At 41.1% G+C, this 16,439-nt stretch overlaps 1 protein-coding gene across 2 annotated transcripts in view; it reads right to left on the bottom strand.

The window, feature by feature from the left end:
* The window catches only part of gcc2 (GRIP and coiled-coil domain containing 2), a 37,147-nt gene extending 36,829 nt beyond the window's left edge, over nucleotides 1-318 (bottom strand). For both annotated transcript variants that reach the window (XM_077238333.1, XM_077238342.1), the window contains exon 1: nucleotides 174-318. In XM_077238333.1, the coding sequence (XP_077094448.1) occupies nucleotides 174-179 (6 nt within the window). In that variant the 5' untranslated portion in view covers nucleotides 180-318. The remainder of the gene's footprint in view (nucleotides 1-173) is intronic.
* Nucleotides 319-16,439: the final 16,121 nt, after the last annotated feature.

The following is a 16,439-nucleotide window of genomic DNA, read 5'->3' as shown; positions in this document are numbered from 1 at the left end:
CCTCACTCTTCATTACTAATGGTTTAGACACTTTCTGTCCAGGCCACTAACTTAACACATGTAGCTGATCAAAATTAGGACTCATTTGCATGCATTAATGATAATTGTTCGTTTAAATCAATCTATACGCAGCTTCTACAGCAGCTATAAGTGTTTAAACTTCAGCGACCAACCTCCATTCTTGTGCGGAATCACAAAAGACAGTTGCTTAATCTGGGAAAAGATCATTTATTCACAAATCCCCTGCGTGTAAACATATCTAGCATCTCTGTGCTCTTACTTCCGCTTTCGGTACTTCCGCAGCAGCGCGAAGGAGGATCAGCCAATCACGTTCGTTTTTCGACCCGGATTACCTCCACGTCACTGTTTGTTTTAGTTGCCACGGCTGTGTGAATGACGTCTCGACTGTCCAATCACAGGCGGCTCGTGCGGTGCTCCAGCTGACCGGATTGGCTAGTCAGAGCAGAGGCGGGACTTGATGGCGCAGGGATAAAGATTGGCGTTTGTCAACTAAGAGAACAAAACTTTCTACAGGAACGTTAAATTCATATCCACAGACAAATAATAATAATTTTAATCCTCCATGTACTTACCAGAGAGAGAGAGAGAGAGAGAGAGAGAGAGAGAGAGAGAGAGAGAGAGAGAGAGAGAGAGAGAGAGAGAGAGAGAGATCGTGCGCGCGTGAGTGTGTGTGTGTGTGTATGTGTGTGTGTGTGTATGTGGTTTAATCGCCAGAATAATACGGTTCTCTTTCAGCTGATAACTTTAACAATCACTTCAGGTGTCCCCAGTAAAAATGAAGATCTTAGTGCCTTCAAATGTTTGAACAATATAAATTTCAAACCTGTCTTAGTCATAAATAACTACATTTTAATTCGAATCATAGTAAAGCTGATTAAAATAATAATAAGTTAAAACATTTTACAGCATTTTGAACCACCATATATCACCATTTTTCCTAAATCCCCAGGCCTGTGTAACCCAATTTCATGACAAATACAACACTTTAGTATAGGTTGATTTATTTTTTTACATTGTTTGGTATATCGGTAAAGTGTTACGGAACGCAGAAACAGGCTAACATAGACGGTTTATCAATAAACAATAGCATGGTCTTTAAAATAAAAAATTAAAAAAGCCTAGTTGGATATAGTGGACACTGAGAGTGAACAGTGATCGTGTAAGTAATTTATATTTAAAGCTGAAGAATTGCATTGTATTGCATTTAAAGTTCTTTGGCAATATTTTGCATATTGTTTCCCATCTAAATCCAGTCCAAACTAAAGTAATAAAGTAACTGGTTGTATGTGAGCGATAGGAAATCCTCCATACATTCTTTATACCACTTCTCCACCCTGCTATTATTTTGTCCACCCTTTTTTTACTTTGTCCACCCTGTTTAGCCTTTTCTTTTCTTTTTTTTTGTGTGTGAATAATTTAATAAAATCAGCAAAAACATTCTAATAATTCAGTGACAAGTAAAATTTACTGGAATATCAATAATGCAATACTAAAAAAAGTGAACAAAAACATATTTTAGGCATTTGTATCTGAAAACAAAAAAAAGTAAAATGATGCATTTGTGAGAAAGTAAGTTAAATTCTCAGTATAAGCTATATAAGCTATATGTATATATTATAAACACAATATTTATATTTTCTGATGATTTATTGACTGATAAGTGTTTAAAGTTAAATAAGTTATCTCAGATAATGTACAAAGTGCCCATAAATTACAATCATAAGTATTTGAAACGGTTGTTCATTTGTCTCTAAAAGGGTGGACTGTTTTGATCTTTCATTTTCCTTTATTTTGTTTAATAAATAGTTAACATTCAAATGGTTTAATATACCAGAGGCGGGGCCCAGTGTGAGGTATTGGAGGCGGGGCCCAGTGTGAAGTAGTGGAGGCGGGTCCAGAGTGAGGTAGTGGAGGCGGGGCCCAGTGTGAAGTAGTGGAGGTGGGGCCCAGTGTGAGGTAGTGGAGGCGGGGCCCAGTGTGAGGTAGTGGAGGTGGGGCCCAGTGTGAGGTAGTGGAGGAAGGCCTAGTGTGAGGTAGTGGAGGCGGGGCCCAGTGTGAAGTAGTGGAGGCGGGTCCAGAGTGAGGTAGTGGAGGCGGGGCCCAGTGTGAAGTAGTGGAGGCGGGTCCAGAGTGAGGTAGTGGAGGCGGGGCCCAGTGTGAGGTAGTGGAGGCGTGGCCCAGTGTGAGGTAGTGGAGGCAGGCCTAGTGTGAGGTAGTGGATGCGGGGCCCAGTGTGAGGTAGTGGAGGCGGGGCCCAGTGTGAGGTAGTGGAGGCGGGGCCCAGTGTGAGGTAGTGGAGGCGGGGCCCAGTGTGAAGTAGTGGAGGCGGGTCCAGAGTGAGGTAGTGGAGGCGGGGCCCAGTGTGAGGTAGTGGAGGTGGGGCCCAGTGTGAGGTAGTGGAGGAAGGCCTAGTGTGAGGTAGTGGAGGCGGGGCCCAGTGTGAAGTAGTGGAGGCGGGTCCAGAGTGAGGTAGTGGAGGCGGGGCCCAGTGTGAAGTAGTGGAGGCGGGTCCAGAGTGAGGTAGTGGAGGCGGGGCCCAGTGTGAGGTAGTGGAGGCGTGGCCCAGTGTGAGGTAGTGGAGGCAGGCCTAGTGTGAGGTAGTGGATGCGGGGCCCAGTGTGAGGTAGTGGAGGCGGGGCCCAGTGTGAGGTAGTGGAGGCGGGGCCCAGTGTGAGGTAGTGGAGGTGGGCCCAGTTTGAGGTAGTGGAGGCGGGGCCCAATGTGAGGTAGTGGAGGCGTGGCCCAGTTTGAGGTAGTGGAGGCGTGGCCCAGTTTGAGGTAGTGGAGGCGTGGCCCAGTTTGAGGTAGTGGAGGGGGGGCCCAGTGGGAGGTAGTGGAGGCGGGGCCCAGTGTGAGGTAGTGGAGGCGGGCCTAGTGTGAGGTAGTGGAGGCGGGGCCCAGTGTGAGGTAGTGGAGGCGTGGCCCAGTGTGAGGTAGTGGAGGTGGGCCCAGTGGGAGGTAGTGGAGGCGGGGCCCAGTGTGAGGTAGTGGAGGGGGGGCCCAGTGTGAGGTAGTGGAGGGGGCTCCCAGTGTGAGGTAGTGGAGGTGGGGCCCAGTGTGAGGTAGTGGAGGCGTGGCCCAGTGTGAGGTAGGGAGGCGTGGCCCAGTGTGAGGTAGAGGAAGCGGGGCCCAGTGTGAGGTAATGGAGGCGGGCCCAGTGTGAGGTAGTGGAGGCGGGGCCCAGTGTGAGGTAGAGGAGGCGGGCCCAGTGTGAGGTAGTGGAGGCGGGCCCAGTGTGAGGTAGAGGAGGCGGGCCCAGTGTGAGGTAGTGGAGGCGGGGCCCAGTGTGAGGTAGAGGAGGCGGGGCCCAGTGTGAGGTAGTGGAGGCGGGCTCCAGTGTGAGGTAGTGGAGGTGGGGCCCAGTGTGAGGTAGTGGAGGTGGGGCCCAGTGTGAGGTAGAGGAAGCGGGGCCCAGTGTGAGGTAATGGAGGCGGGCCCAGTGTGAGGTAGAGGAGGCGGGGCCAAGCACACCGGTCAGAGGTAGCAGCGCCCTGAAACTCATTAATCTGTATCTGGAACCAGAAGCAGGATTTATAGTGGAGAACGTGGCATACGAGGCTCAGGTTTGACATTCAACTCTTCCTGAACGAGCCGAACTTAGTTGTGTGTTAATGGAGCAGAAAGAGAAGGAGAAGATCAGAAACTGAGCGTGGCAAATGTCAAGTCAAGTCAAGTCAAGTCAAATATATTTATATAGTGCTTTTCACAATACAGATTGTATCAAAGCTGCTTCACAGTATCAATCAAAACAACTTAACAATGTTTGTTTATTACTGGAAAAAAAGACATCCTAATTTGGTAGAGCTGATCAATGGTATGATTGGTTAATTAATTTGAATATCCCCAACTGAGCAAGCCAAAGGCAACAGTGGCAAGGAACCTAAAAACTCCATCCAGTGACCTAATGGTGTCCTAACACCCCATCAAATGACCCAATGGAGAAAAAAAAAAACCTTGGGAGAACCCAGGCTCAGTCGGGGGCCAGTTCTCCTCTGGCGTTTATGAACTAGAGGCCGAATTTACAGTAACTGTAAGATAAAAAATGTATATGAATGCCTGGCTAAATAGATGCGTCTTCAGTCTAGTTTTAAACTGGGAGAGAGAGTCTGAGCTACGAACAATATCAGGAAGGCTATTCCAGAGCTTCGGAGCTAAATGTGAAAATGCTCTGCCTCCTTTGGTGGATCTGGATATCCTAGGAATGACCAGAAGCCTCGAATCTAGTGATCTTAAAGAGCGCAATGGATTGTAAGGCGATAGAAGATCCGTTAAATAGACTGGAGCTTAACCATTTAGAGCTTTATAAGTCAAAAGCAATACCTTGTATTTAATACGGAACTTTATAGGTAACCAATGAAGTGATGATAAAATCGGTGTTATATGATCATATTTTCTTGATCTAGTAATAACTCTAATGGCTGCATTTTGGACTAACTGTAGCTTGTTTATTGAAGATGCAGGACAACCAGCTAATAAAGCATTACAGTAATCTAGTCTCGAGGTCATGAATGCATTAACTAACTTTTCTGCATCAGAGACTGATAGCATATTACGTAGCTTAGCAATGTTTCTAAGGTGGAAAAAGGCTGTTTTTGTAACATGAAATATGCTTTTCAAAAGACAGGTTGCGGTCTAGTATAACACCCAGGTCTTTTACTGTAGCGGATAAAGTAACAGGGCATCCTACTATGTTAAAGTCGTGCTGTGAAGGGTTTTGTGGACGGTTTTTAGAACCGATAAGTATTACCTCTGTCTTGTCTGGATTTAATAAAAGAAAATTACGCGTCATCCAATCTTTTATATCATTAACACAATCTGTCAATTTGGATAATTTAGCGTATTCATCTGGCCGTGATGAAATATATAATTGAGTGTCATCAGCATAACAATGGAAACTAATTCCATGTTTCCTTAGAATATTACCAAGTGGCAGCATATATATTGAGAATAATAAAGGGCCTAACACAGATCCCTGTGGCACTCCATAGTTTGCCGAAGTTATAATCGATTTTTCTCCATTTAAGTAGACGAAATGGTAGCGGTCAGATAAGTATGACCTGAACCAGCTTAATGCTTGTCCTTGAACACCAGTGTAATTTTGTAGTCGATCTAAGAGTATTGTGTGATCTATAGTATCGAACGCAGCACTAAGATCAAGTAAAACTAGTACTGAGATACAGCCTTGGTCCGAAGCTAAAAGTAAATCATTTGTGATTCTAAAAAGTGCAGCGATTCTAGAACAAGCGATTCTAACAAATGTAAAGCAGTCTGTACTACAAACACACCTGTAGATCAACTGTCAATCATAATCATAATGTAGCTAATGATTAATCCTCAGTGGATCCATTGACTGATTTACTTCCCCTCGTAATAGAATTATCAGGCTAAATGAGTGGGAATGACGTGGCAGACGAACTCGTTTGGTTCCGGCGCTCATATTATTACCAGAGATAAATCTGATCTAACCTCATACCCTCATGTTTCATCTCAGAGTTCAGAGTTAGCTAATTCACACGCAACGCAGGGCATGAGTGAATGCTAACATGTTTTGCCAACAATCAGTTTGAGTCTATCACTTAAACATTCAGTGAAATCCTGACAGATCCTGAAGATGTGAGGCAGATCACGCTTTTCCTTTATTTATTGCGCATCTTAATTTCCTTTCCTTTGAAACGGCATCAGATGTGAAGGAGGAGAAGAATTCACGCATCAGCCATTAGTGCAGCTGTGTTTCTCAATTACAGTAATGAGGAGCATTCAACGACAAATCAATGTCAGTGTCACTGTCAACACCATTATGAGCTGATGCCAGTCGCCCAGTGTTGATCTCACAGTAAACACTGGAGCTGTACAGTCCCAGCCGAGGAATAAGAGTCTTATCTAGCTAACATCGCTCATTTTCCAAAAAGAAAAACATTTATATACTTTTAACCACAAATCCTCGTCTAGCACTAGCTGTGATGCATCACACATTACGTTATCACACTGAAAGGTCACGCGTTCCAGTTCAAAAACGTGGGGAAGGACGAAAAAGGCAAATCAAATCGTTCAACATCCTTGTTTTACCTTTTATTTATTTATTCTGTAAATGGCTCTTGACTTCTTCTCATTCGCTTTGTAAACGTCACGCGTGATCTTTCAGCCTGATCATGTAATGTGTGTCGCATCACAGCTCGTGCAAGACCAGCATTAGTGGTTAAAAGTATATAAATGTTTATTTAGTTATAAATGTGCGCTGGTTTGTCTAGATCAGACTCTTATTCCTCGGCTGGATCGTGTCGAGACTTTGAAGCTGCACTGAAACTCACATTTGGACCTTCGACCCGTTGGACTCCATTGAAGTCACTATATGGAGAAAATCCTGGAGTGTTTTCCTCAAAAACCATCATTTCTTTTCCACTGAAGAAAGAAAGACATGAACATCTTGGATGATGTGGAGGAGAGTAATTTATCAGGAGATTTTAATTCTGAAGTGAACTACTCCTTTAAACAGCCCTCAGATCACAGTATGAAGATGAAACATCTGGACTCTTCTCTCAGTTAAACACAGTTCAGTTTCTTCTTCAGACCATGGGACTGCCCAGGGATAACCAATGGAAATATGAACAAAACATTTTCTAAAAGTGGATTTAAATTATTATTATTCATTAAATGATGAGTGGAGCACATTTTCTATACTTTTATTTGATCTCTAAAGCCTTATGAACTCTGACATCCCCAGGAGACATGGATCCCAGGTCGGGAACTAGGGCAGTTTAGGAAAATCAAGCTCCGGCTGATGATGATCAAGAAGATGTGCGTCTTCTCCTGAATCTGTTGAACATCTGGGTAATCATGAAGAAGAGACTCAACAGCAGTTAGTCTTCAATGTTCCTCCTGTGAATGGACATTATCTTCGAGCACATAATCACTGTGGACTGAGAGCTGAACACACACGATTCAGTCGGATCTTCGAGGAGTGTCTCTGTGATTGTGTGTGTGTGTGTGTGTGTTAATCAGTGTGAGTTCACAGCAGGAGACTCCCACCTGTGATTGGCACTGAAGCTCAATCAAACTCCAGCTGCTTCTGGGACCTAAACTGATTAAACTGAACCTCTGTCTGGCTTCACGCAAGCAAACCTACTGTACTACAGACTCACCAATGAGAAGAGCTGTGGGACTTTCATCCAGAGCAACGGACTTGGCAGTCAAAGTATGTGTTGTAATAATTGTAAGTATGCATTCCCTGGGAATCAAAGCTGTCAGCGTTATGCTCTTGAATTGATGGCCTTTACTTTCTGACAGAACCATTCTTTCTTCCAGTGCTGAACAATTCAAATCATTGTGAGTCTCGTAGACTCTGGATTACTTCACCAACCCTCCTTTGGTCTTCTTATGAGTCTCTTGTTGAAGACAAAACAACTCTTGAGGATGGGACTGGTTGTAAATCATACCTCACCAACACTAAAACAGGCTAAAAGGACCATCATTGTGTCCATATTTCAAACAGAATATCCCAAACTCCATGATATATGTTGAAAGAGACTTTAAACACACCTCAAGTTTTTAACCCCATCGTTACCTCTCGGGTCAAAATGACCCAAAGCCCTAAAATTATACTTTTTTTTTTTTGTCCAGAAAGCCTATTTCATTTCATTTTGATATTTTTTCTATTTTTTAATGCATTTCTTTGGGAGATTTTTTGTTATTTTTTTTATTTTATTTACCTTTAAATTACCATATTTGATCAATAAATAATAAATAAATAATAATTTATGCACATTCCCCACATTCTTTCAACTTAAAGTCAAAATAACCTACAATTTCCTGCATAACCCGTTTAATTCAGCTCTAAACATCTTACATTGGGTGTCTTTGCCGACCTCGAGTGGAAAAATAAATAATATAAAATGATATTTCATGACTCTAGATGGGCTTATAGCTCTATATGGAGTAAATGAGCTGTTCCGCTGGGTCCTAAAGTCAGTTCCTTCAGTGTGCATTCAGATACACATGTAGACATTATACAATAATATTTTGGTAAAGTTTTAGAATTTTCAGTTTGAATTTTGAGCATTTTTGGGTTTTTCTATGTGTACTGAAGCATTCCATTCATCAACAATCAATTAATCAACAATAATAACATAGTTACTAACAGAAAAAAAAACATTCCTGATATCAACAGTGGAACTTCAGTGCTGGATTGTTATGGCTGTCACAATACTAAAATTTCAGTAGCAATACAAGAGAAAATTTTCTATTCTCAAAAATGCAGCAAAAACTAACTTGCTAAACTTAACTCTTTAAACACGTAATTGTTTTGTTAATTTAAAGGAGAATTATGTAGTTTCTGTCACAGTAGTGGCATCTAGCCTGAATTACAGAAATAAAGCATATCTTCAAACCCCACACAACTCTAGTGTATGATACCACATTTAATACTTAAGATGACTGTTTTTTAAACACATTTATAGCTTATTGTATTGTTTTAATTTTCACTTGTGTAATTTTTTATGTTTTCCCCAACAGCCCAAGTATATATACATACAGGCCTATAGAATGGTGCATACAACATATTTATAAGGGAAAAACTGTAAATAATGAGAGTAAATTCCAATTGATCAAGGGCTTTCTATTTAAACCACTAGGCTTTCTGGCACGACTAATGTGCTCTAATGCACTGGTTTTCCTGGACTGGGATCTGAAGAGCTCAGGTAACACAATGAAGATCTCCAGATTCAATCCATTTCATATGGTCTTTATGCACACTTCATTGCTAGCATCTTAACAAACTCAACTAGGAGGCGCTGAAGAACAGATCCTTATTATGAAGAACACTGAAGAAATCAACAGTTCTGTTTGTGTTCCTCCACCAGGAGGAGCTATAAATAAACCTAAATGAACTGAATAGGCTTTGTGTTGATGCAGTTGTAAAATGCTTGTAATATTTAGGTACTATTCAGTACATGTTAACGGTTAATGCTTTCCTGAAAGCATTAGATGACATCTCTGTTGAAGTAAATGCACACACACTTGGTTCAGTGTATCAGAGAAGCTGATGTGAAAGCACAGTAACGAATCAACACAGTCAGTGAAGACACCGATAACGCTGAGATCTGCGATCCGATGGGTTCTGTTCATGACCGTAATGAAACACCCCTGCCAGCAATTAAACGTTTAAAAGATATCTAATGGTTGTCCAAACACAGCCCAGACGTTGAGGCTTAAACATGGCAAAATTTGGCCTTTCAGTGAAAATGTAATAGACGACTAAACCAGCCAAAGTATAGATTACCGGTAGTCATCAATCAGATAAAGAAATGAAATGAGTGAATGAATGAAACAAAACACCTTGTAATGACTGTTTACTTTGCTTACATGATGGAATATCATACATCTCTTAAGTTATTTTGGCAAAAACAACATGGAACCAAATTCAAGGTTATTTTGGCTAGAAGTGTGTTAACAAAAAAAAGTCCCAAAAATTAATTCTAAACACATTATAAATGTTAGAAATGTATAGCTAAAACATATTACAAAGACTGTGAACTGTTAAGTACTGAATTGTGGAGTTAACATTGAGACCGTTAAACAGTTTTTCACCATTGCTGTGTTCCGGATTTTTTGGGCGGAGCTAAACACGGGGACACGCCCTGGACATGCCCCTCCTGGACACGCCCCTACTTGATGACGCACTGGAGCCCCTGAGGTCCTGGACACGCCCCTACTTGATGACACACTGGAGCCCCTGAGCTCCTGCACACGCCCCTACTTGATGACGCACTGGAGCCCCTGAGCTCCTGGACACGCCCCTACTTGATGACGCACTGAGCTCCTGGACACGCCCCTACTTGATGACGCACTGGAGCCCCTAAGCTCCTGGACACGCCCCTACTTGATGACACACTGGAGCCCCTGAGCTCCTGAACACGCCCCTACTTGATGACGCACTGGAGCCCCTGAGCTCCTGGACACGCCCCTGCTTGATGACGCACTGGAGCCCCTGAGCTCCTGGACACGCCCCTACTTGATGACGCACTGGAGCCCCTGAGCTCCTGGACACGACCCTACTTGATGACACACTGGAGCCCCTGAGCTCCTGGACACGCCCCTACTTGATGACTCACTGGAGCCCCTGAGCTCCTGGACACGCCCCTACTTGATGACGCACTGGAGCCCCTGAGCTCCTGGACACGCCCCTACTTGATGACGCACTGGAGCCACTGAGCTCCTGGACACGCCCCTACTTGATGACGCACTAGAGCCCCTGAGCTCCTGGCCCCGCCCCTACTTGATGATGCACTGGAGCCCCTGAGCTCCTAGACACGCCTCTACTTGATGACACACTGGAGCTCCTGAGCTCCTGGACACGCCCCTACTTGATGACGCACTGGAGCCCCTGAGCTACTGGACACGCCCCTACTCAATGACGCACTGGAGCCACTTAGGCTGGCCACTCCCCTAATCACGAGTTACTGTCAATACTATTAGTTACTGCAGCCTACAGTTTGCTAGCTAGCTATGCCTTCTTCTTGGAAATGCGTACTACCTGGATGCGATCACATGGTTTCCTTATTTACATTTCCCAAAAACGATCACATCAAGAAGAGGTGGATTAATTTTGTGAAGAGCCACCTTGATGGAGAGCTGAGGATCACCTCAAACACCCGCCTCTGTAGTGATCATTTTACACGGGGTAGTATTAATAAACTTTCGTCGGAGACAACTGGGATTCACTGATAATCCGCTGTTACTGGTGAATGGGGCCGAACGACTATCTCCCGCCTCGGCCTTCATCCTCCCGTCGCGCCGACAACTGGTGCCATCATCGGCAGTGCGTGCCCACCGTGCGAGCATCCATCCCGGCTGTAGCGTGACAGTTGAGTGTGGCGACGGCAGCTTTCCTGCGAGTGGGCGTGGTTTCAGCGCAGACAGCGGACACGCCCCCAGCGTTTGAGAGCAGAGACTACTGCTCATTTTTTCAAGATTTTGATAGCTTATTTTATGTACTTGCCGGCTTTTTTATCATTCAAATTTGGCTGGGTGGCTAATAACACATTTTTCTGTGGTGTGACAAACTCAGAACACATACTTCATTTTGACTTTACAGGGACTTTAAACGAATCCCCTTGGCTTCGGTCAGAACTACGCACTTGATACACATAGACTTTGGTAATTGGAAGTCTTGACTGTGTCAGAAAAAAATGACAGTGTTTTTCCCCCATCAGCTCTGATTCATAGAGGAGCTGAAGCAGGAAGAAAATACTCAGATAAATAAGAGTCAGTGGTCAGTGACAGAAGATCTATCTGTCCGCCTCCACACGGCCGCTAATATCGCCTCGCTCGATCTGTCTACGCCCCTGCTTCACTCCTGAGTCCCGAACGCTAGTGCTCTGAAACACCGGCCGAGAGCGACTGCTGTGACAGCAGTGTGTTAGCAGGATGGATGGGCCTCACACACACACTGGGTTTTCTTCTCCGTAAACCAGCCTGATGGCCTAAAGGTAATAGCAACTGTCAGATAAACGCCCAACACACCAGTTCATCACTACAGTCTCTTTGGCGTTGGTGGATTTGTTAGTTTTCTGCTTGACTGTTTTACAGGTGCTTTACAAGTTTTACAACACCAATTTCACAACAGTCATTAAATCTCAACATCATTTCTCTTCTACAAACAGGGCAGTCGCGAATATGACATGTGTAATGGCAGCATAAACAAGACACCACTTCCCCCAACGCTTCGCTCGCTGTGTGTGTGTGTGTGTGTGTGTGTGTGTGTGTGTGTGTGTGTGTGTGTGTTTATGAGTGAGTGTGTGAGTGATCTGCGTGAGGAAGATCTGCAAGGTCTGTGCAAACACAACTACTACAGTCATACTTTGAAAAACTTCCTACAATTATTTGCTTCATTTGCAATGTTATGTTATGTTATTTAACTATTAAATGTAGTAGTTTGCAAGACAATTGTGTTTACAGATATGAATGATATTAAGAACATTGTCTTACCTTCAGCTATTAATTGCTATTGGAAATATGCACATCAGTAGGGGTGAGCGGGGCACAAACTAACGCGGGGCTCGTTGTCACACACTTGTTTTAAATACTTTCACACAAGCAAGCATGACGAAACTTAGTGTATTTATTAGTTGCCATATCAACACTATATAGAGGAAAAATTGAGCCAAAATTCTGAAATCTTTGGAAGATATGACTGAAATTTTTTTTAACCAAAAGTAAATTTCTTGTGTTCATTTTTCATCTCTATTTTTTGCGTTTATTTAAAATGAGAGAAATCTGATATTATTTGAATCTCCAATATATTATTCAACAGTTGAGATAGTTGTTTAATGCAGATCTAACAGCAGAAACACTCGCTGGGTTTAAAGCCCAGTTGCTCAGGCGGGGCACGTTGTCACACTGCGTTACAATGAGCCTCTATTAGAACTATTCTATTCTATTCTATTCTATTCTTTTATGAATTCTATTGAGAAAACATGAGGAAAAGGTGAATCAAGACTGAGAGTCAATGTTCAGAAATTATTAATTATTATTATGTTTTGAACTATGGTCTGTAGTGTGTTTTGCCGTGTGTTTGTTGTCACTCAAAACTCCAAAATTTGTTTATATTTAATTGTTAAAAAATGGCATTATTTTATATGAAAAAGTTAATAATTGTTTTATTTTCTCAATAAAACACAATTATAAACTTTTTCATATAAATAATATAAAATTTTAATCATATACATTTTTATCAAACATATAAACATTTGAGTCTGTCATAGGGTCATGTTACAATGTGGTACAACCTATGGGGCATGTTGTCACAGTTCACTTCCATTCTTCCAGGGTTAATAAACAAAAAGAATGCACTGTATTAATGACACAAAACCACATTTGGTACTAGACGTGTGAAATTAATGCTGGAGAAAATAAATACTGAGAAAAACTGAGAAAGTGAAAAGCGTTAGTTTGTGCCCGCTCTCCTCTATTTGAGGGTTTCTGGTGTCCTTCACTGCAGGACAGGCAGCGTCTGCATCTATAAAGAGCCACTGACTTGATTAAAGTCGATATGAATGACGTTTATGGAGACCGGAGATGTTGTGACTGCAGGTGGTGAGCAGATGCTCTTCTCTTCCCCGCTGACCAGTACAACACAATCGTTGAGCTTTATTCTTCAATTGATCACGCAGCCACAGCACAGTCATGTTAATCCAGCCAATGAACACGTTTACATGTGCACCAATAATGTGATCATTTACAATAATCAAAGGACTTAAACACAGTAAGATATTTACATGACCAGAGCAAACCTCTTCACTCCTGTTTACACACAATTTCAATTATTCAGATTATTCGCAAAGAATTGTGGTTATCTTTACCGCCATTATTTACATACCTAATGCCGGGATATATGATGATAGAGTAAAGTTTGTTACTGGCTACTGTTTTAATCTACTTGTGTCAAATGCAAAACAGCTTTCTATGGATGCACTGGATATTTCTGCTTACGATCCTTAAATGTCTACGAACATCAATATTCTGAATTACATTTATTTCACCTGATATTGTCAACATGAACTCAGTTTCTTCAGCACCACAAAGATCCGAATGCCTTCTTTCCTGCTGTGTTTATGAATCTGCACATGAAAACATAATTTGTGATAATTCGTCACAAGCACATGCACACTTCAGTCAGAGTGGAACAGATGCCACTGAAGTGTATACATGCCTGTTTTTTATTAAAATCTGCATATTTTATTATGATTATGGTTACTATGATTATGAACCTTATCACATCAATTTGATCTAAGTATTGCATTTATATGAGATAAAGTTTAATTACAATATTGTCTGAATCTCAGTATAATCACATTGGTCAGTGAGAAGTACATCAAAGTGTGTAATGTAATGTAATAAAATGACACGCAGATACACACACACACTTCAATATAGACATACATTGCGTATATTTGCAGTAGAATATTCTATGGTCTTATTATCTGCCTTATACAGGTGTTTTCTGCCAATGACTTATGGGAAATAATTGAGAATATCAAAGTGCAGTCAACAGTAAATGGGTCAATATCACCATAGAGTGCCTTTCAACCCTCACAATACTCACACATTTGGATTTTAATTTACCATTCGCTTTATGTCATGTCATAATAGTAGACACTCAAATACTATAATAAATATATTATCTGAGCTCCCACAATGTTTTTTTTTTTAATTATGGCCCATTTTTTAGAGCATAAAGCATAGATATGTCCACCCTGTGGTGGACATATAAATTACTGTTAAATATGTTTTCATTGTATTATTAAGATACAAATGATACTTTCTGAAAGGTATGATGTCCCTTTCCTAAACAGGGTTATTTGTTTGCTTTAAAATTATAAATACATAAAAGATTTTATGTAAATCATGTGTTTTTAAAGAAACTCATACATTTGCACATGTATTTTTTCTTATTTGGAGAAATATTTGATTATTTGGATGCAGTTTTTTGTTTGCATGTTATCGCCCCCACAACTAGCACAATGGATTATATAGGTATTAAATTATTATTTTAAATATTATTTAAAAATACCAAGATGACAGGGTGGACGAGCACACGATGGAGTGGACACATAAAGCAGAACACAAAAAGCATGACAAAATATGACAATGAAACATTTATTCAACTTAAAAAAATAAATATATAATTACATTCTCAATCACATTGATATAACAGAGAATTTAGAATGGCCTCTCTGGTTGAGATGAAAAAGGCAGAGAGTTCAAAAACCTGCGTGTCTTTTCAGCAAAATGTAAAGATATGGAAAATTATAATAACAAAACATGACAAGGCAAGTACATTAAATGTAACAATTAGTTTTTTTATTTGTGGCCAAGAAATATTGTATTAAATAAATTCTGTCAATTTGTAACATTTACAACACGTGGAATTATATTATACGTTTCCATAAAATGTAATCTAACATTGCTATAAATTGCAATATTAACTACAAATGAATGCTATGTCCACCCTGTCGAGTCTAAGTGGCCGACAGGTTGGACATTTTGAGCTTCAATTAGCATATTTGCTTACAACAAACTGTGACTAGGTAAATATTTAGTCTGGTTGTTGAAGAGAATTTGGTATATTAAAACGTACATATTTGGAAATTATTGTATTTTAATCACTTCCAGTATATTTTATGCCGACAGGGTGGACATGTTAAGCTTCGGCAAAACAAGTAAGCAAACTCATATGAAGAAAATGTGTTAGTTGTAAAATCAGCGGCTACTCGCCTCAGCAGTTGAATTTCCCGCCACTATAGAGATACAAAAATCTGTTGTCCTGATGTCACTAATGGGGGTGGCCTATTCTTAAAGGGGCAGATTCCACAATACGACAGGGTGGACAACCATTTAAGGGACATGGACAAACTCTTCTTTTTTATTAAATAAAAATATTGTTTTTATTATAAACTGATCAATACACTCAATTTGAGTAATATCTAGTTAAACAAAATATTAATAGGAAAAAATAAATAAAAAATAAATATGATTCGACTATTTTACTCTCATTCAAATTTGATGAGCAGTGCCTGGGACATGGCAAAATAACATACATCCTCTTACACAAAACTATAGAAAATCTTGAAAATGTATCTAAAGAGCCAAAGAATGCTACTGCTATGAATAAAAAACTTAGCCTTACATAACACACCCTTTCATAGTCATTTGTATGTTAAGTTATAATGGAAAATTAGTTATTTATGTTCAGGACACCAAAAGGCACCCTACAGTACTATTGACCCAAATCTGAGTTTATGATTACGGCAATACATTAAAAGAATATGGTAAGAAAAAACAGTTTACAATATCAACCAGCATGACGAGTTTGTACAGCTAAAAATAACTGGAAGTGCTTCACACTGTCAGCCTGACACGTTCAACTTACAAATGGCGGTGAAAAGGTAATAATAAAGTGTATGGTTAGATTTTTGTGAGCGAGGACATTCTCACAGTCACAGATGACCACAACACTCACATACAGAGGGACATTTGAAGGCAAAGAGGATCAATCCTGTCTTGAACATTCATGACAGCTCACAGAACACCACTGACATCATTCCTTCACTTGATTCAGGAAATATACAGCCAATATTACGTGTCAGTGACATCATTCATCTGCAGGAGAATCGCCACATCAATAACCCCATGACCTCAGCAAACATCATTCACAGTCAAACACACTGTCAGCAGTCACGCTTAGTCAACCAATCACACGTTAGGACCAATGCCAAACTAAATGGCTTGTCAGATTCCCTCGAGCCACTAAACCCAACGCTGCTAAAGCCTCTGACGGACAGCGTTCATTTACAACAGGAACTGATACCAGCAAAGTGAAGGAGAGAAGATGCAGACGTCACTATAAATTTGCTCATTTGTCA

This window comes from Siphateles boraxobius, unplaced genomic scaffold (genome assembly GCF_051911475.1).
Source record: "Siphateles boraxobius isolate OS27281-9 unplaced genomic scaffold, OSU_SipBor_1 100, whole genome shotgun sequence".
NCBI lineage: Eukaryota > Metazoa > Chordata > Actinopteri > Cypriniformes > Leuciscidae > Siphateles > Siphateles boraxobius.
This window is presented reverse-complemented; position numbering and strand designations above follow the sequence as displayed.